A 23,711-nucleotide genomic window follows, 5' to 3' on the forward strand; every position below is an offset into this window, starting at 1 on the left:
AAGCTTTCGCGGCCATGGTGTCTGCTGACGCACCCTCCCCAGTCATCTTCACATTCTTCAGGCCGAATTGATGCTTGAAATTGTCAAACCACCCCTTGCTGGCTTGGAAAGGTGTCGGAGGTGTCTCAGGTGTGGGGGTAGCAGCACTGGTACTGGGTACGGGTTCTTCAGCTACAGGCGTGAAGCGTGTGTGTAGAGACTTTGCTTTCTCCCGGATAAGGATAAAGTCCACTGCTACACCTTTCCAGTGCTGGTCCTCTATCCACAGAAACAAGGCATTCTCCATCTTCACCATTGCCTTCTCCCTGGCTGACATGCTTAGCACTGCGTGGAGCACTGGCACTTACAGCATCACAGATATCTCTTTCCCTTTTCTTGATGGTACGTACCGTGCTTTCATTCACGTTGTACAGTCGCCCCACAGCAGCGAACGACATTCCCTCCCTTAACTTATTCAACAACTCCACCTTCTCCTGCAGAGTCATCACTTTCTTCTGGCGCTTGTTGTCTGGTGTCACAGGACTTCCTATCGTGGAGGGATTACACATAGCCACTTATTGGGTCTCATGGGCAGTTTTGGGTATGTGACATTCTGTGAAGGTTAACTTGATAATGACTTGGCTGCTACTGTTTAATGTTGATATTACTTGTGTTTGGCACTGTTTATCACCGATTCCACTCCTTTCCAAAACAAAATTGTAACTTCTGGGGTTGTATACTGACTATACTGACAACTTTGTGCTGATTGCATGTACATTTGAAGAGGTAATAGAGAAATTTAAGAAATTGAAGGGTGGAATTGAGTCGAAGGGTATGGGAGTGACTGGCTCACTTGGTATTAGATGTGTTAGAACCTTTTTTATGGTGAAATGAATGTGGAGGTGGACAGTCACAATTATAAATAGACTTTTACTTCTTTGGAACAGTCACTATTATGTCCCCCTTATTTGGGCTGAGAGCACCTAGAGAAGGGAGGGTAATCGGTCTGTTTCACCCTGGCCTATGCTATGAGTTTCTGTGTTGAGGACACAAGGATGTCCTGCAGGTCTCCCAGTGTGATGAGAGCTGCCTGGTTTTGTATTCCACTGGAAAAAGGATTTAACACTCATTCCTCCATTTTTTTCTAAGTAGACAGAAAAATGTCTGGTCAATTTTTTGTTTACTGTGTTTTTGTTGCTACAGCTACCATGGAAGACCCTAAAGAATATAATAGAATACTACTACATGTGGAAGACAACAGACAGATATGTACAGCAGAAAAGAGTGAAAGCAGTGGAGGCAGAGTCCAAGCTTAAGCAGGTCTACATTCCTAACTAGTAAGTGGTTTTCATATGTTCTGTCAAATGGTTTTCTTCACAAAACTCAAGGGAAATGATTTAGCCACCGGTCTAATTGAAAATCCTTATTTTTTTATGCGGTGTTGCGAGTCCTTCGCAGTTGAGTAACAAGCAGCATGCACTATACTCCACCACCACCATCTTTTCATCACATTTGATTTAACTTTGTGCTTCTGTATTCTTACTATTCATCACATCACTTCCTTCTTTTTAGCAGGAGGAACTGTAGTTCCAGGTAAAGACAAGTGAAGCAGTGCAAATAACCAAGTGTGCGCCACCCTCAATGTACAGTACCACATATCTTCTCTGAATAAAATATAACATTGGGCTGCAGTGGATACTAGAGAAATGGGTGGCATGAACCAAAGATGTTAGATTCCTGGAAGGAAATTGTCTTCTCTGCATTGTCACAGCCATTTATCAGACTTTTATTCTGAAATAACAGCTTCAGTTAACAAACCAGAATCATGTAGGCAATCCCTGCTACTTCCGGCCGACAGTCAAGGATTATATTTAATATACTCTTAACTCTATTTTGTGAAATTACACCCAAGGAAATCATTCATTAAAGTGTCCAATTTGATCAGGAAAGCAAAACAAAAAATACTGACTTAAAACAATTAATACTTATTGTATGTACAGTAAACAAGAACACAGGAAATAATACCACATACTTCTCAGACCTACATTGTTTCGTGATTATCCACCTCAATCCTATAATGCTGCTCTTCCCCTGTTCACAAAAATATTACCTAATATTCAATCAAAGTTCCAAATGGGTAAAATAATGCAAAATACAACAGTATCAATGGATGGAATAAGATTACATTCACTTTCCTGATCTCACTTCTGTATGCTTTGGTATCCCGCAGGAAGAGAGGGGACAAAACCAAGACAGATACATCATTACAATTAGATTATTCATAACAAAACTTCTTTATATATATTGTTACATGATTATACTAGAAGTTTTATAGAAGTACAGGTAATATAATTCATATACAGGTTGTACCTCTCTAGTCCGGCATTCTGTGGTCCGGAAACTCCCGTGGTCCGGAACGATTTTAGTTTGTCCAATAGGTAGATAGGCAGCTTTTTTTTTTTTTTATCTGAATTATTATTAATATTACAGGAGTATTAAATTTGAGCCCCTCAGGCCCCAATGTGGGTCAGTGACCTATGCCCGGGTGGGCTAATACCCTTAAAAAACAAAACAAAAAAAACAAAGCCCCTGAAAATTAAGGTTTGTTTACATCCAGCAGTTCGGCTGCTCTCTCTCTCTCTCTCTCTGCTTGTCTATACAGAGTACAACATTTAACCCTTCAATATATATGAGAAGTAAATAAGTGTTGCTTTCATATTCTTATGTAGAGTAATGACGATATGTTTTCACATGTGAGCACTTACATACGCGCAGTCTCACTTTTTTTTTTACCATTAATGGTTAGCTACTTATATTGTTCCATTTATTAACATTAAATAACATTACAGGTACTTCAAACAACCATATTAATTTTTTTACATTAGTTTTACTACAGTTAAAATCAGGGTCTTATTTTCTTCAGTTTTATATGTAGAACCAATCAGTCACTGGTTTTGTAAGCTTTAACATAAACAATGCCGGCAGCCGTCTCGTCTCCTCTAATATTCCACGTATTATTAATAAATTGTATTGTTAATTTTGCACAAAACATTAATTCAATAAAAACAAATTCAGAAACATTAATTTAAATATATATGAACAGTAAATAAGTGTTGCCTTCATATTCTTATATAAAGTAATGACGATATGTTTTCACGTGTGTGCATGCGCACTTACATACGCGATCTCTCTCTTTTCTTTACCATTATCGTTCGCTACTTCTATTGTTCCACTTATTAACATTAAATAACATTACTTAAAACAACCAAATTAATTTTACTACAGCTACAACCAGTCTTATTTTCTTCAGTTTTATATGTAGAACCAGTCGGTCACTGGTTTTTTAATCAACGAAAACAATGCTGTGTCATTTCCTCGTGTGTGTTGATATTCTACGTATTATTAATGAATTGTATTGTTCATTTTGCACACAAACATTAATTCAATAAAAAAGGCATTCAGTAATAAACAATAATTAATCTTTTGTACATAAGAGAAATGACGCTGTTTACACGATTATGCACGTCGTCTGCACGTTGACGGGCCGTTCAAACCCGTCGAAATTCAAGTTTCCGCCGTCAAAATTTTTATTTTATTTTTTTGTGTTCCAATAAAATACGTTAAGAATTAAAAACTCGCGAAATTTGAGAAGCTACTATACGACATTTAACCCTTCAATATGTCTTCAAAGAGACCATGATGCAGAGAAAGTGGTGCGAGTGCTTCCAAGCATAAGCACAAGTCACTATCTATCCAGGAAAAGGGTGAATTTCCATGGTCCGGCACCGGTCAGGTCCTGAGGTTGCCGGACTAGAGAGGTACAACCTGTACTATACACTGCAAACAATAAACTAATTATTACAAAAGCTACACAGCCTTCATATTTACTTGATAGAGAACCACTCTCACAACAGTGAACTGATACAAAACATATTTACAACATACATCTTAATACTATGAAAATAGATAGGCTAATGTACAGTACATTAAACATATATATTTTAACATTAATCAAACAAATTATGTAAATCATTTATATGATTGTATGTCGTGTCGTGTCTAGTACAGTACAGTACTGCGAGTCGATCTTCATACAGTACCGGCAGCAGAGAAGAAAAAGTGTCAACATCAAAGTTTACTGTTGGGGATTGAATTAAAAACAGGAACCGATGCCTAAATATGTTTGTTTTATTATAAGTTAGAAGTAGTTATCCTTAAGATAATGGCCTCAAAATTGTCATCCGTGAATGAAAATTATCTGTTAGGTAATCCTGTTTCACTTATCTTTCCTCCTCTCTTCTCTCATCTGCCAAACACCTCTTTTGCTCATTTCCTAGTTTCTGTATGATCAGCAGGGGTGGATCCACGATTTGATGGTGATGGGGGGGTTGGATTTGGGTGAATAAAAATAATGGAGTAAAAGTCACAACTTGGGGTAGGAAAAAAAGTCACATTCTATTTAACATTAAGAAGTAAGAAGAAACCAAAACATTTTAAGGCAGTTGTTAATTGACAATACACGACATTCACAGATTGGCAACACAATAAATCGTGGCATTATTAGTACGCGAAAGCCTCCGATAACTACGGTGCTACTGATGACGATTCATATTAAAGACCCCGGTTAATTTAGGACCCAATTCAATTTACGCCATTTTTGCTTCATATTTACGACGAAAATAGAATAAAAAATAAAATAAAATTACATTTTCATATAAATAATAACCAAATCCCGATATGTATTAAGAAAAAACAAACTTGTGCACGGAGGCTGCCAGGAGTGTTAGCGGTAACACCAGCATCACTAGTATAAACAGTCGCAGCTGGTGGGCCCTTTGTTTTCACGCATCTGAACAGGAAAATGGGAAGAACATTCTGATTTCTTACAGCATTTTTGTGTCCCTATTTAACAAGAGAGCAAGTGATGGTAGTGCTGGTTCAAAAGGTAAAAGAAAGTGTATAAGCTTGGCAGAGAAACTAGATGTGTTAAAACGACATGAAAAAGGCGAGAGGTGTGTGGATATTTTATGGAGCAAGCAATGAACATATTTTCGGAAGTGGATCCATTAACAGAACAAAGCGTTAAAATGAACAGGGACGTGAAAAATGCAAATGACCTCTACATAAAGATGTATAATGAGAAAAGAAAGAGGCTGTGCAAGGTTCTCTCGACAGCTTTATTACCGTATATCTCGGCCTATAAGACGGAATTTGAACCTTAAAAAAATCAGCCCAAAGTTAGGGGGTCGTCTTAGCACCAGATATAAAATTCTTACATCTTAAATACACAAACACATACACAAACAAGCTCCCTTACTACCACCCAACACCTCATCTCCTCTGGGTCTCTCATCTTCAACCATGTCAACACTCTACATACTGTATACGGGCAGACACACCCAATAAACATGCCATGACTTACAGCCTAACATAATGTTTGTTTATGTGTCGTCCTACACATTACTGCTTGCGGTAACACCCAGATTCCTGGACAAACTGGTTATGTAGATCATGAAAAAAGACTGGCTGATGTTGTAGTGGTGGATATATAAATAACATTGTCATTTTTACTTTGGGGACCTAATGACAAGAAGCTAATAGTTTGTACAGAGAGCATAGGGGGTTTATTCCTTAGAAAATATTGTATTGTTGGCACTTTAGTTCAGTATGGACACCTTGTGAAGGAATAGGCTGATGCAGTCTGATATTGAAACGGCATATTCCGCCAGAAAAATACTGATACGGAGTTGATAATAGTAACAATATTGACATGGCTGAGCCAGTTGAGAGCCTGAGCTCTCTTAGTGACACCTGATATATACTGTACATTTATTTCAAGGAAGTATTATGTAACATTTAGTATCATCTGGAATAGTACGTGTAACATGGCGGTAGTAAAAACATATCGGAATGTTACCACGATTATCACTTGGTTTTTTATTTATTTTATTGTAATATTTTTACATTTGTTATAAATACTGTACTGTATATACATATTTTACAGTGTAGTTGATATAATACTGTCCATTAATATGATAAGGTTAAACAAGAGGACAGAAACAGTCAGGATCATGTCTTGACGGCAAATATATAATTATTGCAATGGTGATCTATATCTACAGTATATGCCAATTTCTGATATAATGGTTTTGGTTGTACAATAAAAGTAGGAATATAAAGTAGGCATTACAAAAATATTAATACTTAGACAATCGATATTTTTTAAGAGATTATTATTTTAAGGGAAGGTAAGTACACTAGGTTGGATTCAGTGAATTAGTTACATTACAGTACTGTACTGGGCACAGTAATTTGTCTTACCCATTCTCCAGGAGGTATCAGTTCAGGTTTATATTTTTTCCATGGACATAGGATCAGATTTGTCAGATTTTTTCTTTTTCCCAAATTATTCAAGAGGTTGTGGAAATGAAAGAGTTTTTGGGGATCACTTATCTGGAGTCTTCATTGTGGCCTAGTAAGGTATGTTTCCCTCCTGACTCATCTTTGTCTTAATACTCTTCCACGTCCCTTAGTGCCTTTAGAACAAAATTTTAGAGGATGTGGTTTCATATCCTTGTTGTCAAACTTGTAATATACTATTGTTTGTCTTGTAGGTCTTCCTTTTACAGTATCTCGTATGGTGTTAGTCGAAGCTTCATGAAATTATTAGTTGGTAATACAGTATTTATCATATTCAACCTGGTTGCATTCTGTGGATTGCATGACCTCGAAGGCAGTGTGTACCAGTTAACTTTCAGGAGAGTAGGATCTCTTGAAGTCCTCCTTTCAGAGAAAGGACTTTGGCATTAGCTACTTTGTTAGCTGTTAACAAACTTTCACCTACGAGCTGCATGGTCATTGGGAGCTGAAGGTTATGTTTTTCAATTCTTCCTATAGAGACTAGTGTGTAGCTTGTTGTGAGAAAATTGCTGCCATAGAGATGCAGACTGTGCTTAGCACTTGGAGCATTTTTATGCCTCCTTTCTCCCTCTTCTTAAGGTGGCTTTGGTGTACGTGAGCTACCCAAAGTTTTGTTTGAATTTTAAGTGGAGGATTAATTCTGAAAATCCATTTTTTTTCTGAGATTTTGACCTTGTCACTTTCTTTTATAAATAAACAACAGCAAATGAAGTTCGTGGAGCATAAATGTGACCCTTGGCTGGGAAGACTCCCACCCTTTTCTCATAGTTGGAATTACCATACTAAGTATTTACATTTGAGGAGTCAGGTGTGATTGGGAAAGATATGCTTTTTTTTAAGTTGCTGTCAACAGGTTGTTTTGTGGGACCTAATGTTTCATCACTTAGACTTGTTTGGCTGTACTGTACTTTTTACAAATGCATATCCCCCCTTAAATTGAGGGCCCACTGTTGTTCATGGGTTAAGAAACATGCAGGATATAGTTTTTCAATAGTTTTTTGTGCAGTGAAATTTAAATATTAGTTGTATATTTTTTCAGCTTTAATATAGGATATTAACTGTTTCAGCAACAAACCCAACCCAGCAGCACTCTCAAATGGCAAGACACCATCGATGGTGAATGGTGCAGACATCTCTGTGTCTGGCAAGGCCTGTGAGTCATGTCATGGTAAGTCATATCATGGGCTCATTTTATGTCTTCCTTCTTAAACCAGAGAATGAAATATTTGAGTGTCTTTATCCCTGTTTGGCCCACACATACAGTATGATCATTAGGTATTAAATTGTATACAAAGGTACAGTCACCTGCACTTATACCTGGTATAGTGGGCGATGCATTTTGTGAGATGTGGCAACTGTGGAATGCTCATCTTGCATCCTTATCTGGTTACTATTGCGTGGTTCCTTGGGGCCATTCCCGGGAGTTTTAATATAATGAAAACAAACACACAGTTGCCACTGTAACATGTATAAGTGCAGGTTGACTAGTGTCTGGGATGCATGCCAGAAGACTGATCGCTAATCAAAAGTGTTAAATCAGGTAATTATAACTGCTTCAATGAATATTTAGGCCAGACAGCATCATTGCTCATCCAACTAAGTATTACCTATATGAGGGCTTCATTGCTAATATTACAAATAATGTTTGTGTACACATGATAAGTATTTTAAATGAATTTATACATAAATGTGGACTGTACAAGGGAAATATGTTGTCCTTATTTTTCAGAATTGTTGTAATTATAGTCACAGTCAAACCACTTACTGACACACCCATCTCCTAATTTTTTATATCCCACATTTTCACATCCATACTGATTCTTTTCCTTGACTGCTGTACCATCACTGCTGGAGGCATTTTCCCAGATGTTAAGGGTCAATTGAGTTAACAAAATTATGCACAAATATTGAGGAATGAAGAGTGTAAACATGAGTGTGAGGAGAGTTAAAAACTGGGGAAGTGGTGTGACGATTGGCTGAGTACTGATCAGCACACACTGAAAGGTTCTGGAATGTTACTTCCCTTTTGTTGTGTAAAACCAGGTTTGTTTTATGACGAATTAGACAAACTCATCTTTTTCCAGGGTCCTGTAAAATGAGGGACTAAATTGTATATGACTTGGAAAGGAGAATAGGAAGATTATATTGGAATGACAAGGACTCAGGGAATTAATAAAAATCAATTTAAAACATTGCAGGTTAGAATAAAGATAAACTAAACAGTGAGCTACCACATTCTTCACACAGTTAATAAATGTCTTGGGATACTTATGCTGTACTCGCTAAGTGACAAGATATTGTACATACTAGTTATGACCTCCTGATGGAAGTGGAGAGTGAATGGAGATGGAAATCTGAGCAAAGTTGTTATTTACAGAGTAATCAAGCATCTTGCAAGTATTGATTTACTTTGTGCCACTCAACTTAATCTCATAATTGCATTTATATATGGGACTGAGTGCACTAATTCCACACAAGATGTTGGGAGTAGAATAATGGTTGACGAGGAAGATTGGATAAAAGAACAAGAGTGAGAGTGTCTGTACAAGTTGATAATAGGGGTGGTTTGGAGACCCTGTGAATTGGTGTTAATAAATTGGAAGTATTGAGGGAAAATTTTCTTATTTTATTATGCTGTAAAACAGGATTTGAAAATTTGATAGAAGAGATTCTTTTGTTTATAAGATGAATCATAATTTATTGTGATTTTTCAGCAACCAACAGCAGTCAGTGGTATGCCTGGGGCCCCTCCCACCTACAGTGTCGTTTGTGCAACTCCTGTTGGCAATATTGGAAGAAATTTGGTGGCCTCAAGCTTCCCTCACGAATTGGAAAAGAAGAAGGTGGGTGGACAGTGATGTGTGTCAGTAGTGTAAAGCTCTTTGGGATATGACTTGAGGTGATTTTGCAATCTATAATATTGTTAGTTGATCTTTGGAGATGCAGTACCACCTCTGACACCAGACAAACTGGGATTTATAAGAAAGGAGTAAAGTACCTCATCTCGATGGAGATTGAATGTGCAAATGCATCCATGTTAATATTTGATTAAAATATACAGTATATATGACTGGTGATCATTGATACTCTCATGTATCATATTGTTTTGTATAAACATTGTGCTATGAATATTGAGCCTTAATCTCCAGTCCCAGGTTTGGTATTATGAGGTAGTACAGTACTGTACATTCTCAAGCTATCAGTATGCATATATTAAGTTGCATGATCAATAAATAACCAGAAATGTTCAGCATTAACTTACAACTAACCCCATCTGTGGTGCATTAATATATAATTATCAATTAATTTACCATTTTCCAAAACAAAAGTTATGATGAATATTTTAATGATGGAAACTTAGTTTTACTTGCTCTCCAGAAATGCCAAATGAAAATCATTGATCTGATAGGAGGATTACATCTCTTGGTGGGTTTTCATGAAGTTTAGCTTTTGGAATTTGTCACTTGGGGTTACATTGTTGCTACTGTGTCTGTGGATCAGTCTTGTTCTAATCATGTGCACATCTCAGACTAAAGGTAGAAGTAATTCTGTTAGTTGTTGATTTGGCTGTTATTTTAACACATTAAAAAACATGTTGGGAGCTTACCTGCAGTTTTCTCTAGATATTTATAAATCTTTTTGTCCTTTTGTTTTTAGACCTTCCCCTGAGTTTAGTGGTAGAACATTTTCATGATCTAATGTGATTATTGACATGAAAATTGTGGATGTGTCAACTGTTGGGATCATTTGTCAGCTTGGCTTGTGGTTTGTTTATCTCAGTTTAGAAAATGTTTCTAAGACACTGTCCTCAGGGGCGCCTCCAAATAAACATATCTATCAGTGCATCCGCTACTCCCTAATTGATTCCCTAACCTTGGTCCCTCTCTCCAACCACCATAGCTGATATTGACAGTGAAAGTGGAAGAAAAAGTGCTGATATATTTGGGGAAGGTGAGCCGGTCTTCCTCTGTGCATGATTGTGACTTGTTATCTGGTGATAAGTATTGGCGTCTGTTGTTTAATGACCCATGTTATGAAACTTACTACCAAACATTTTCTTCATTTCTGATTTAATTTTTTTTTATTATTAATTATGGAAGGTGTTCATAAGAGGTATTAGGAGCACATCTGATTGTCAGTCACTTTATGGTAATGTTTCAAATTAAATATGATAGTGGCAGTGCCCATGTAATTTTACTCTGCTGATGAAGAGCTTGTGATATATGCATCATTGCCTTGTAATAAATAAAAGATGATTTGTTTTATTAATAAATCTAAGGTGTACTGTATACAGTATTAAAGTATATTGTTGAACTTTACTACAATTGAATTCTTACCTTGGGATGAGTATTGTGTTAGTACTGAATTAATGTTACTTTACTTTATCTTAGATTGACATTACATCTAATGAAGGTAGAAATTTTTTGTTTTCTTATTTAGAAGAAGAGGAAGTATTTACTCTTCAAATGTAATTGCACTTTATCACCATTCTGTGATCTAGAGGTTGTCAAATATTACCACAAATAAAATCTCAGTGGCACCTCTGTTGATGAATATTAATTTATGTTTTGTCAGTCTTAAGGTATTTTTGTGTTTTATTGTATCATTATTTTATGTAATGGTTTTGTTCAGCATTTATCTTCTTTTGGAGGTCATACATGACTAGTGCAAAGACAGTTGTATCTTGGAATATGTAATGTAAGGAGAGGATGACCAAGAAGGAGTCACTTGACCTAAAATATGATTGGTTTTAGTATAACAAGTACAGTAAATTGTGACGGTGTCAAAATTTCCATTATTTTATTATGGAAGGTTTGTTGCATCAAACCTCTGATTTACATTAATTATCTTTATCTATATTTTTCCTTAGCAGTCTTATACTGATTATTAGGTTTTTAATGAAAATACGATTGGATTTTATTAAGTAAAGGTTTATCGGCATATATAGTGTAGGATATAAAGTGTATGGTGGAGTGAAAGATGGTCAGAGTGAGTTAATAGAAAGACACAGCAAATGTAGGAACAATTAGTATTGTGTACACTGCATCTTTTATTTGACTGATCTCATAAATGACGAGAAAATTTTAAAATTATTATGAAGAAATTATTGCAGGAAGAAAAGTACATGAGGTAGTAAATTATTTGTTGAAAGACTTCAACATGCTTCAGAAATAAGCTAGAACATGCTTGAGTAATAAGAAAAATAGGACAGGTTTATTACATATAGTACTGTATACTGTTACATATAGATTTGCATCGTCTTAAAACCAGTGTTATCAAATCATACAGTATATGTTAGCTCCAAGACCCATGTAGACTTAAAGACATACTGAAAATTAATGCAAATAGGATACTGAAAAAAACGAGAATTGCAATGAAGTGGAGAGAAACAGCAAAATAACCAGAATGTTTGGTAAACACCCATCAGGAGAGGTTTGTCTGAATGCCCAAGCATATGGTGCTTGAACTGTGGACCTGTACCAAAGCAAACAGTCAGGAAAGAGAGAGAGAGAGAAAGAGAAAAAAAAATTCCTATGTACAGTCCCCTTCACTAGTGCGTTTACAGGTGCTCGCATATAAACATTCCACAAATCAATATCTTTGAGATATTTGTTTTAATATTGTTTTAATTCCATTGTATGTTTACTATTGTGAGTTTCCTTCTGTCAAATGTTAACGAACACTGCTGCCACACTGCACAGAACCTGATGACCCCTGTAATACACTAGTGAAGGGGACTACTCTACACGCTTCCTCCACCAATTTGTTCTTTGTCAGAGTTTTCTCCTCGGTGAATTGGTCAGGGACACTGCACTACTGGGGCTCCAACATGCTCTGAGATCCTCCACAGACATAACATGGGTCAGCAAAGGCCGGTAAACACCCAACTACAGCACACTCATGCCTTGTGGTATTCCCCATCACTACACAGTGTGGTTGTGGTAATGAATCAAAATATGGTTATATTTTTGGCCATTTTTGTGTATGTTTTCCTTAATGGGCATTTGAGAGTGGTTATACAGTAGTCAGTAAAGTAGGTAGAACTGTACCTAGGCATCAGAGGATGTAGGAAGAGTTGGCAAATGAGATTGGATGAATGTTTTGCTTGTACAGTAGTGTAAATCGTCCACATCCTGAAAAGGGCGTGAAGATATTAAAGGCCTTTTGGTTTGTTGCAGCTGTTCCACATCAATAAGTTAAGAGTAAGATAGATTGATGGAATAGTTAAGTGCACAGTCAGAGAATATTGTTATATAAATTGTTTTTGAAAAGAAAGAACTAGAATTTAGTTACTTTAAAAAGAAAAGTCGAGAAAGGTCCTGAGTATATGGATTTTAGATGAGTGAAATTTGTAAAATACAGTACTGTAGGTGGGAAGTATTTGAGGTGGCCTCTTGGTGAAGGTAACAGTACAGTAGAGAAGGCTGACATGTTGAAGTACTGGAGCTCAAAGAGTAATTAAGGAAAACAAACCAAGGAAACATTTTATTGGATAAGGGTCTCAAAGATTTTTAATTAGAAAATGTAAAATTAAATGAGTAAAGATAAGGAGGTATCAAGAAATTTGACTGGAAAGACTTTATTAAAGAGAATAGCTGGCAAATTGACAGATACATTAGAGATACAATTAGTGAAGACATATTGTATTACAGTACTGTACTGTATAGAATATATTAGAAGTAAGATTTAAATGAAAATTTAACAATATCCTATTATGCAAAAGATAGATATTATAAGATATAGAATGCTGTGGTGCTATAATTCACAGTGAAAGAATGGGCATAGAAAAATTAGCGTATTTGGCAGAGTTGTGTTATTGTATGTGGTGAGGGAAAACTTATTATTAGGTGGACATAAATAAGGGTGTAGCAGGATGCAGAGAACATGTGGCTGCCACCAGTGTACAGTATGCTGGTGATAATGTCAAATTTTGAACCGAGTTTTTAATAATGATTTTATTTATTTTTTATTTTTTTGAAAGGTAATTCTTCATTTAGTGAAAGTTGTTAACTATCGAGCACTTTTTTGTCATTTTCTTCTGTGGTCAAGAGAGATATAGTGTAGTAATGATTTTAATAACCAAATATTGATTTTGGCAAATTATACTTTCCATTGTCTCATGTAGCTTAACATTAGTATTATAATGTTTATTTTTATTGGTCCAGTGGAAGACAGTTAGTTTACCAATACTGTGCTGTGCTCACTTCTCCAGCAGATGATTATGTAGCTTATATTAAGATAACAATTTACTCTTGGTGATGTTTTTCATCTCCAGCTTTGCACTTGTCATGTAGCGACTTTTTAACATTGATCTTCCTGCTGCTGTAGTGTAAACTTACCTAGATGGAGGAATGTTTGTTGCTTTACTGCAAGTGGATAAAATGTTAGTACTGTACTGTACAGTAAGGAGTCTCTCTCAAGAGAAATTGTCCTATTGCCTATTATGCCATATGTTAATTTATTTATATATTATTTTAATGTTTAATTATATTTTTATTTTTATTTCAAAGAATATATACACTTTTAAATTAATGTTATTTTGCACTTGACAAGTCCTATGCTGAATCAGTAATTTATTTACCCCCATTTTTTTTCTCCAGTAACCCTTTATTTTATGCTTTAAAGTTAATGAATAACAATTATTATATTTTTAAAATTAACTGAATTTAAAATTCCAGTAATAAATCAGAAGTCTGCTTCTTCTGTTTTGGTAGAATCACTGAATTGTCATGCACTAACTGCAACATTGACAATTGTCCAATTTCTTTCTTTTTATTCATTAATATGCTGTGATACTTTCAAGTAATAACTGGTTTACATAAAGCCTGAGAAAGAAATTAAGTTTCTTCATGTTTTTAGTTCCTAACCAAAAAGTTCACAAAACACAATATCAATTGAGAAGTACAGTGTCATGATGAGGGATATTTATGTTAATTCTCTGCTGTAGGTGATAAATGGTAGACCAGGTCATAGTGTTATGTACATACACGAGTTTGACCAACAAAAACGTGTAGGTGAGAGTGTACAGTATATTGTACGTAGTTGACATATTTGGGTTAGTTTTTGTTGAAGCAGTAATAACTCCAGCCAGCCAAGGATGAACGATAATTCATTCATAATTGAATTAAAGTGTGGTAACTCAGAAAATAATGAATAGATGTTGTGCAAAATGTGACTTTTTGAAGTCTTGAAAATGGAATTTAAGAGTATGATAATAAATGAAAAGGAAAATATTTGCAGTGGTTGATGACTGACGTCTTGATGAGGCTATTTTAGAATGTTGCAGTGGTTCCCAGACACCGGCGGTTGTGTGGCATATTAGTGGATAAAGAATGGATTGAACAGTAACAGTGACAAGAATAGAAATTTAAGATTTATGAAGTCTGTAAGTTTTTAATATAAATAATTATAAGAAAATATTAAGAATTGAATATTTAGTGTGATCAGCAGTAAGAACAGGCGTTTTACTTTCCAGAACGACTGCACAGTGGTGGCAGTCGTTCACAGCGGTGTAATGTGGGTGGGTGTGGCCGGGAGTACAAGACACGCTCGCAGTTAATTCGTCATGCTGCCCAGGCTCACGGTGTGGCCCTACGAGCTGGTTCACCGAGACCCATCATGAAAACAAGGGCAGCCATCATGGTCCATACTAGCCTTCCCATTCGCGTCATGCGACGGCTTTGTGAAGATTTAATCCAACCTAGGAAGGCTTGCCGCAATCCAACGTGGCCCGTGAATGCCACTAATATCCGGCAAGAGAGTAAGTTGTGTGCCAGGACAGTCTGAATTGAAATAGTTTGTGGAAAAGTTGGCAATAATATTCATTGATCAACATCATTAGCTTAGCAGTTGTGAAAATAGATATTAATAACCTGAAATCCTCAGAGAAGGGTTTTAGCTTATGAATGCATGGGCCACTTTATGGATAACGTTTCAGGTCTCCTGCGCATGGGTGGGAAATCCTTTGATGATTTTGCATACCTGGTGAAGCGTGGGACGGGGCGGCGACGAGGGAGAGTGTCTCAGGTCTCTGTCCGCTTAGGTCAGAAGAACTCTTCTTGCCCCGCCTGGATGCTCCCTACGGACAAGTCACTCCTTCCCAAACAACCCCACATTGCATTCCCAAAACCTCCCAAGGGACCAGGTTGGTTTGTTCATCACACACTATAGGTTTCACCATTGTTATAGTTTCATTCTGGGATCATGTTGAATTCCCCTTATTGCCTGAATGATTAATGATGGCAAAAAGCTGTCAGTCATGGTGGTTGGAGAGAATCGGCAAAGGTCCTTCAAGACAGTGGTTGACACTCGATCATGGCTTTTATGTCACACCCAAATCTTGTATTTCGTGGCTTGTTTAATATGTTGTCATTTTCAAGTTGCAGCTTGAAGGGCTTCTGCACATTTGTGATTGTGGGAAGGTTTTGTTATATGTTTCTCTAATTGCTGCTTGCTGAAGGTTCTTTTGAGGTACCTATGTGATTCCTGCTTATTATTCCTAATTTTTTTATTAAATTTTTTGTTTGTTGATTAATCCATTTAATGAAATGGTGTACAGGAGCTATATGACTTACAGATGGCAGCCTGATATACACGCCAGTGCCCAACAAGGAGCTTCCTGTTGTGAATAATACTTCCCCAACACTTCTAAAAAGGCGAGCATATGAAGAAACCAATGGCATGGACGGTAAGTCTGCCTCTCTCTTTTTTTGTTCACTTTTTAATTACTCTTGGTCATTCCTTTGACCATCTGTCTGGAATAATTGACCAAACATTATGGTCAGTATGAATCCAGGTACTTTTTGAGGCAAGTAAATATTCATTAGATATGTGGGCACTAAAATGCATTTCTTACGCCAACTTGCCTTCAGCAATTTTCATCATTGCATTTGATGTTTTGGCATATCTGTAAACATTGTTTTTATACCTTTTTGGAAAATTTTTATTAGTTTGGAAAACCTCCAGGTGAATTTTACATAAGTTGATAAACATTATAGTGTTAATATTAAAACTAAAAGAAAATAAAAGTGCTCAAATTCATTTCTTTGCTTGTATACCCCTTGTTTGGAGGTACACTATATAGTACAGTACAGTATAGTGTTTTTAGATGAAATAAATTAACTTACTGCAACTTGAAATGATCAAATAATAGAAAATAGGAATTGGAATATGAATTAAAAAACAATTACAGTAAATTGGATCTTTAGGCATCCTTAATATAAATTGCGGCTCCTTGTGAGTTTATACTTCTTTAACTAGAAGAGCTCACAATTCTTTCACCAGCTGTAAACCATCACCACATCAACTGTGTTTCTCTCATTATCTTTGCACAACACTGAAACTAGTATATCTTCATTTAAACAAATATAGCTTTGTGTACAGTATATATATATATATATATATATATAATTTTTTTTTTTTTTTTTTTTACAATTTATTTTTGTTCTGGAAACTTTACCTTAGAATCTTGTCATTTGGTCTGTCATACTGCATAGTACTATTGTCAAACTTGATTACAAAGAAGTTATATATTTTTGTATGTCAATCTCATCAAATTCCATGCAGTTGCACAATTTGTATCCCTACACTGTCTCTCCTGTTCTCACTTCTATCCTTTTACAGTTTCTGTACTGCTCCTTGCTTTGAGATGATGAACAGTCAAGTTACACACACACACACACACCTACAGCATTAGTTTACACCTCATGATTCACTTTTCTCCCACACATTTCTTATTTGATAAAATGGCTTATGATGATCGTCAGGCTTCCTTGCATGTCACACAAGGTAAATTACATTCCTTCATATATTCACTTTGACCACCTACATATTGTACTGTATATTAACAGTTATCTTTTCCTGTATTCTCAACAGGAGAACTAACTCACATAGTTTATACTGTACTGTACCACATTTCAGCACCAAGTTTTGTAACCAACAGGGAGACTTAAAGAATAATTGAAACTTTTTGCATGCTTGTCAGTTCTTCACTTAAATTGAACAGGTGCAATGTGCTTGGTTTAAAAAGTAAAGAGTTTTTAAAGGTAATAAAGATTTACTCAGTAAAATGGTTTCAGGAAATTCATGAACATAACAAATTCATTGGTGATGGATAACACTTCAAAATGCCCAAGTATTGTATGCAGTTGTTAGCTACATGATCTCCATATTCTTCAGATACAGATAATTCTGTTGTTTGTTCACTGTTATATACTGTACCATTTACATTTTTGTTGGGAAGACATATACAGTACCTTGAAAATTCCTGCTTTCACTGAAATTGTAATTACCATTACTGTATACAGAAGATCACAAGCTTCTTTCCACCAGTACCGAGAAGTCACACACATTTTCTTGCAGTTACTTATGTTCTTCAGTTTTAATTCCTTTAACACCTAAAGGGTAATTTTACTATGCCTTGTACAGTTACCAGTTGATTACGTTGAAGGTCAAGGGTAATCATGTAGTAGCTGTTATGCATTAACTTCTATATGTCTCAACTTTTGATTTTGGAACTGGTAACCTAAATTTAATCAGGCTTGATATACAGTACCGTTATTATTTTTGTAACAAGGTCTACAAAATTTCGTCTTTGGTATGTGTATCAACCAGTTAACTCTTATTTAACACTTGTTATTTAAAGACTTACTTCTACTGTTTACATATTTGGAACGGTGAAAGGATTAAAGCAAAATTTGGCATACTTGATCATTGTGTAAGGGAAGCTTAAATTTATTCGTACCTTAGTTGGAGAAAAATAATGAAATAGCCGCCTGTATTGTGTTCCCTTGCAATCAACATTTATTTTATTAATTGTCATTTTCATTGACAGAAAGCTAAGCATAGCTTTACTCTTTGATGCTTCCTTCATTTATATATTGCCAATGATGAAGCAACCTTTCAGTGGACTATCATTCTACCAGGGGGAGGGGTTACACACTGCCTTCTGAATGTTAAGAGACCAGGGGATGAGCACCTGTTCAGCTACCCTGCATCATAATTTTAAGTCTGGGTTGAGATTTCAGCTTCACAAGCTGTCAGCACCTCTTGTCAATCCTTCCATCACCCATTCATCTTGTATCTTCTTGTGTAGTTTCACCCAAATCAGTTAGTATGTGATTTTATTGATGTAGCAAAAGTACTATTAAAAATATTGTGGTAGGGGGTTTTTTATGTATAAAATACTTTTTTTTTAGGCATCTAAATGTTTGGCCTTCATTGAACACTAATTTGTATAGTTTCAGTACCATGAATGATATTAAGTGTTCATAATATGTCAAGTGGATATACAAGCAAAGATTGAAAACTTGAGAGATAAGGTGACGTGTTGCTGTTATAGCATTAAGAGTAACAGAGGTTGGCTGTGGCTGCTATCACAGACTTTGTTGTTTGGCAATAAAGTATTTCACTTACCTTTGTAATTGCTGATGAGGATCTTGATATGTGATAGGTACTGTACCTTGTAAGGGGAATAGCACATATTACTAAACTGAAGTGGAGTTAGTAAAAGCCTTGAAACCTGGGTGCAGTTTAATTCCAGATGATTTATTTCCTGTGGTTTTCAGTTTTCAAGTATAATGCTAGGATAATGTAATATTCCCTTTGACATCATTGTATTTATTTATTTTTGTTACAATATTTGTGTTCAAGATAACTTAAGTCCTTGTTTGTGTCAACCAGCCTTGGCATATATACACGCACTTGGCCGAGGAAGATTTATATTTTGGAATCAGTAGATCATAACTGAGGGACATAACGAATAAGAATTACTTTGCCCCAAGAGCTACCATGCTCAAAACACTTGCAAAAAAGGTTAAATATTTATGGCTCTTCAAGCGGCATTTATTATTGGCAATAGGAAATAAAAGAGTATGAAATAGAATAAGGGTTGCCTTAACTATCATGCTTAACTAAAAGAATGAAAATAAGTAAGATTAAATAAATGGAGAGATCCAAATAAGAGAAAGAATAAGAGGAATGGGAAATACAGTATACAATAGTGTTGTAGTGTGATGTTAAAACAAATTTTGGAATTAGAGGATAAAGGCAGACCAAAAGGTAGTTCTTCAACATAGAGGGGGAAAGGAAACACCAAGAGATGTAAAGTCTCCATGTTTCTCTATATATATTCATGCCACTGACTGCTAAGGCTGAGAGTGAGAGTGTGTGTGTGCGTGCGAGAACACTTTGATGTAGGGTAGTTCTATTTGTAGTTGTATTTTGAATTGAAACAGCTTAAGGAGACAAGGTAATGTGTACAATGAGAAATGGAGAGAAAAGACTGTGTCAAAGGAAGCAAAGATAGAGGTATAAAGGACATTGCTGAGGCAACAACAATGTGGTGAAAATGGTTTGCTCAAGAGTAATGAGATTCAAAGAAACCAAATGCAGATGTAAGGTGTTGTGTGGAAGTAAAAGCAGAGTTGGACAAAGCCAACCAGGGCATGCTAATGTGAGGGATGCAAAGTGGAAGATTGACAAAAAGAAGGAAGAGTTTAAAATGGATGAGGTGAAGGAGGTTATGGATGCAAGGGTGATCAGGAAACAAACATAATTGGAAACCATTAGGTTGAGTGACTCTTTGGGATGTACTGGTGGAGCATGATGCTAGGTTTGGTGAAGTAGCAGGTTACCCAGATGGAAATCCTGGGGACTTTTGGAAAGGAAATACCATGGATGAGTGTTTCTGTTACTATTGCTAAAATTACTGAAGGACGGTCATTAAGAGAGTTTATATTGCTCTTGATTCTGGCCACCGTACACCAGAGCATGAAAGTGTTTGCGAGAGTAAAGATACACATTTTTTTCTCTCTCTCTCTCTCTCATACAAGCTCTCACTTACCATGGTACAAGGTTGCTGGAGTCATGAGCAACACAAAATCTCCATTCACTTACCATAATTCTTTTTCTTTCTCATAACTAAAGTATTCTGCTGTGGTGTTCCTCATCTACAACAAGACCCCAAGTTGTCCATCTGGTTTACCTAGTTGCTCCATATGATAATTCAGCATAAAAAATCTGCAATATATCTTTCCCCTAATGTCACTTAGTACCATGTTGATCATGTTGCATTTTGGATGTCCAGTCCCTTAATACTGTACCCTCCATTCTTTCCTACCACCCACCTCAAAGTTATAGACTTTTTACCAGTGTTCCACTTCCTGTATTCTCTGACTTATTGATAGCACCTCAGCAACTGTGATTTAGTCCTGTGTCCAATGCTGCTTTTGCTTACTTTTTTCTAGCAACCTACAACTTTGTAATTAAGGAATATAAATGTATGAAGAGGAATCATTTTAAAAGTAGGATATCCCTTTTATGTGTTATTGTAGTTGCAACCATGCTACATGACACTTCTATTCAGCTTGGTCAACAAACTATGTACCTTGAAATTTGATATGGATTTGTTGGTAAAAGATCTCCAGGCAAAATTATTCTTGTGTATAAAAGTCTTAAATTATGTGAAATATCTCAGCTAGCCTTGCAACCTCTTCACAAGCTGCATAACCACTGACCAAATCATCGACACGTAATGATGAATGTTGTGTTCTCACCTGCTCATTACACGAATTCCAACCAACATTAGATATGTGTGTTTACATAGATAAGTAAGAAATGTGCGGGTAATGATAATTTGTAGAAATCTAGGCAAACATAGTATGTAAGTTAGTCCATAATTCAAGGGTTGTAATTGTTGGAATTTTCCCATTCTAGAGGGCGAATTGGAAGAAGGTGGGTGAGTTTTACTTCTTTATTTGTTTTGATGTTAAGTTGTTAAAGGAGCACGAATATTTTGGCCATATATTCTTCCTTTAATGGGCTCCACTACGGTTCTGAACCTTTATTTGATCTCAGTCATTAGTCAGTCTGTAATTGTCACTCTAAACCAGTGTTGTGATAATCATTTCTGGCAAATTAATTTTTAAAGTAGTTAGGATATCACAACATCAAGATGATCACAATTTATTAATCAGTAAATCAGTTGATCAGTTATGATAATCAGTAGTGAAATTAAATAAATAGTAAATGCATAGTCATGTGGCATATCATGCACTATCATTTATCAATAGAAAGTTCTGTGAATACTTCTTGCTTAAAGATGCAGTTGATGTGCTTGTTTGATCTACAACTTTCTGGTGTGTACATTTGCCAAATAGTCCAAGGAATCAACCAATACCACAATAGTGACACACATGGTTGCAACTCAGTAAGGCAGTGAAATTGTTCCTTGCCAATGTTGGTCCACAATCTGTACTCTGGAGTCCCACTTATGTTTGGTTGTATTATTGACATTATGGATTTATCAGTTGTTTTCAGTTACCCATTTGTCAAGGCCTTTTTTGCTATCACTGAGTTTTTGGGATATTGAGTTGATAATACAGTATATTGTTTGTGTTATAGTTTTGGTAATGTATATTTAATGATACTTTGATGCAGTAGAAATTTTTTTTCAAAAAAAGTAATGCAATAACTTTTAAATCTTGTAAAACTAGGATTAGTGTCATTGTTCTTAGTGATAGCCAATTTTTTCTAATGGTATTCTTTCCATACTTGACTTAATTGTTAAGTGACATGTAACAGAAATGCAAGTATTTACATACAGCTGTGCCAAAATGTCTCTAATATGAACCTAGTGCAGGTTTAAGGTTCCCTAGAGCTAAAACAGCATGAATTTTTTATTTCTTTATATTTTTTAACAAATTTCTAATTAGGGTTTTATTTGTAGTTACTGTAGTGGGGAGAAGAGCTCTGATAATATCAAATAACCACACTATAATGAGTAGGGCATTAAGAAGAGAACAACTTAAAGGCTGTGAAAAAATACCTCTTGATGAAACTACGGTTAAGTGAAATGGATTTAAATTTTAGTTTAGATTAGGTAAGGTGTTGTTTGGTGTAAGCCTAATTATACTGTACTTACATAATATCAAAATCTGTGTTTAAACCAAATGTTGGCAAATTGAATATATAAATTGCCAGTAAAAACAATTGGAATCATTCAGATTTGTGCACTGTACCTACAGTAGTTAGTTTGGAAATGCAAAGATTTAATGTGGTTACTGTATACTCTAAACCCTCGTTAGCATTGTGACAAACCTCGCAGCAATGTGAAGAACATTCACGGGACTTTTTAATTATCATCACACGGGTTTCTCCACATCAGTGACTTTTCATGATGACACTCGGCAGCAAAGCATCTTTGCATAACTGCATCACCAAACCTAGTGATTTTGCATCATGCAACATATGGAAACATCTGTTTTCAAGAAGTATGTCTATACAATTTTACAAAATTAAATTCATTCGTGATGAATATTGAACTACTGTACAGTATTAGAGTGTGTTATGTAAAGTAGGGTTATGGTCTACTTTTATTGTACTTGAGAAAAACATGTAAACATCTCTTTAAGATAACAATAAACTCGCCCCACACTAAGTTGAAATAGATCTGTTGAGTTTTTTGGGAGACACTGTAGCTCTTAATATAGGCATGATGTAACACTACAGTGAGAAATAAGCATCTGTATGACACACTACAATACTGTATATGTGCTTATATCCTCAATAGAAAAAAAAACTGTCAACAGGTTAAAGCACTGCGCTGCAGAAAGTATTGTTGCCAAGCTTACAGTTGATGCTAAGGACTATGGAAAATTCAAAGGATTTTATTGATATATTTATTAAAAATCATGTACTTAAAATAAACTTAATTCTTAATCTTTTGAGCAGTAAAACTTATGTTTAATATGTCTTTTAGTGTATAACAGGGGTGGCCAGACTTGCTTAACCTAAGAGCTGCGTATGATAATTTCAGATTTTCAAGAACCGTAAAACATGAATAAAATATACACACGTCTTTAGTGTTACATACACATTTGAATAAAAAAAATATGCAAATATTACTATTAAATACATGTATTGTATGCAGTAATATTTCCTAATGTATGAAGTTTTTAAATTGTTAAATTTTTTTTAAATAATCAGGAGTACAAATATATACCAAATGTTATCGAAAGAGTGATGTTTGTTTTAAATGTGCTGAGTATGTTTAATTCATAATGAACTACAGGCACATCTCAGGAAAAAAATGCAAGACTGCACGTCAGTAACATAAAATGGGATTGTTGAAGGAATAAAAGGTGAAAATAACTATAAAATATTTTTAATCACAGTGAAGTAATACGTATCTCCGTTGGCTGGAATCCCTCAAAGCCGGAACTCTCCAATAGCAAAATTTTTCCGGAAAATTCCCTAAATTCCGGGTTTGGGAACAAATTCCAAGGTTGAAAATCGGAGCATTTTCTGGAATA

General features: G+C 35.5%; 1 protein-coding gene across 13 annotated transcripts in view; it reads left to right on the plus strand.

The window, feature by feature from the left end:
• The window catches only part of LOC121854857 (metastasis-associated protein MTA1-like), a 98,429-nt gene that overhangs the window by 59,650 nt on the left and 15,068 nt on the right, over positions 1–23,711 (plus strand). For 5 of the 13 annotated variants that reach the window (XM_042349649.1, XM_042349652.1, XM_042349650.1 and 2 more), the window contains 8 exons: positions 1,183–1,316; positions 7,467–7,567; positions 9,114–9,242; positions 10,300–10,350; positions 14,876–15,160; positions 15,338–15,544; positions 15,977–16,087; positions 21,115–21,132. In XM_042349649.1, coding sequence (XP_042205583.1) covers positions 1,183–1,316; positions 7,467–7,567; positions 9,114–9,242; positions 10,300–10,350; positions 14,876–15,160; positions 15,338–15,544; positions 15,977–16,087; positions 21,115–21,132 — 1,036 coding nt within the window. Of the gene's footprint in view, positions 1–1,182; positions 1,317–7,466; positions 7,568–9,113; positions 9,243–10,299; positions 10,351–14,875; positions 15,161–15,337; positions 15,545–15,976; positions 16,088–21,114; positions 21,137–23,711 lie in introns of all 13 variants that reach the window. The other 8 variants (XM_042349655.1, XM_042349658.1, XM_042349653.1 and 5 more) reach the window with 5 other exon arrangements.

Source organism: Homarus americanus, unplaced genomic scaffold (genome assembly GCF_018991925.1).
Source record: "Homarus americanus isolate GMGI-L3 unplaced genomic scaffold, GMGI_Hamer_2.0 scaffold46625, whole genome shotgun sequence".
In the NCBI taxonomy this organism is placed as follows: Eukaryota; Metazoa; Arthropoda; class Malacostraca; order Decapoda; family Nephropidae; genus Homarus; species Homarus americanus.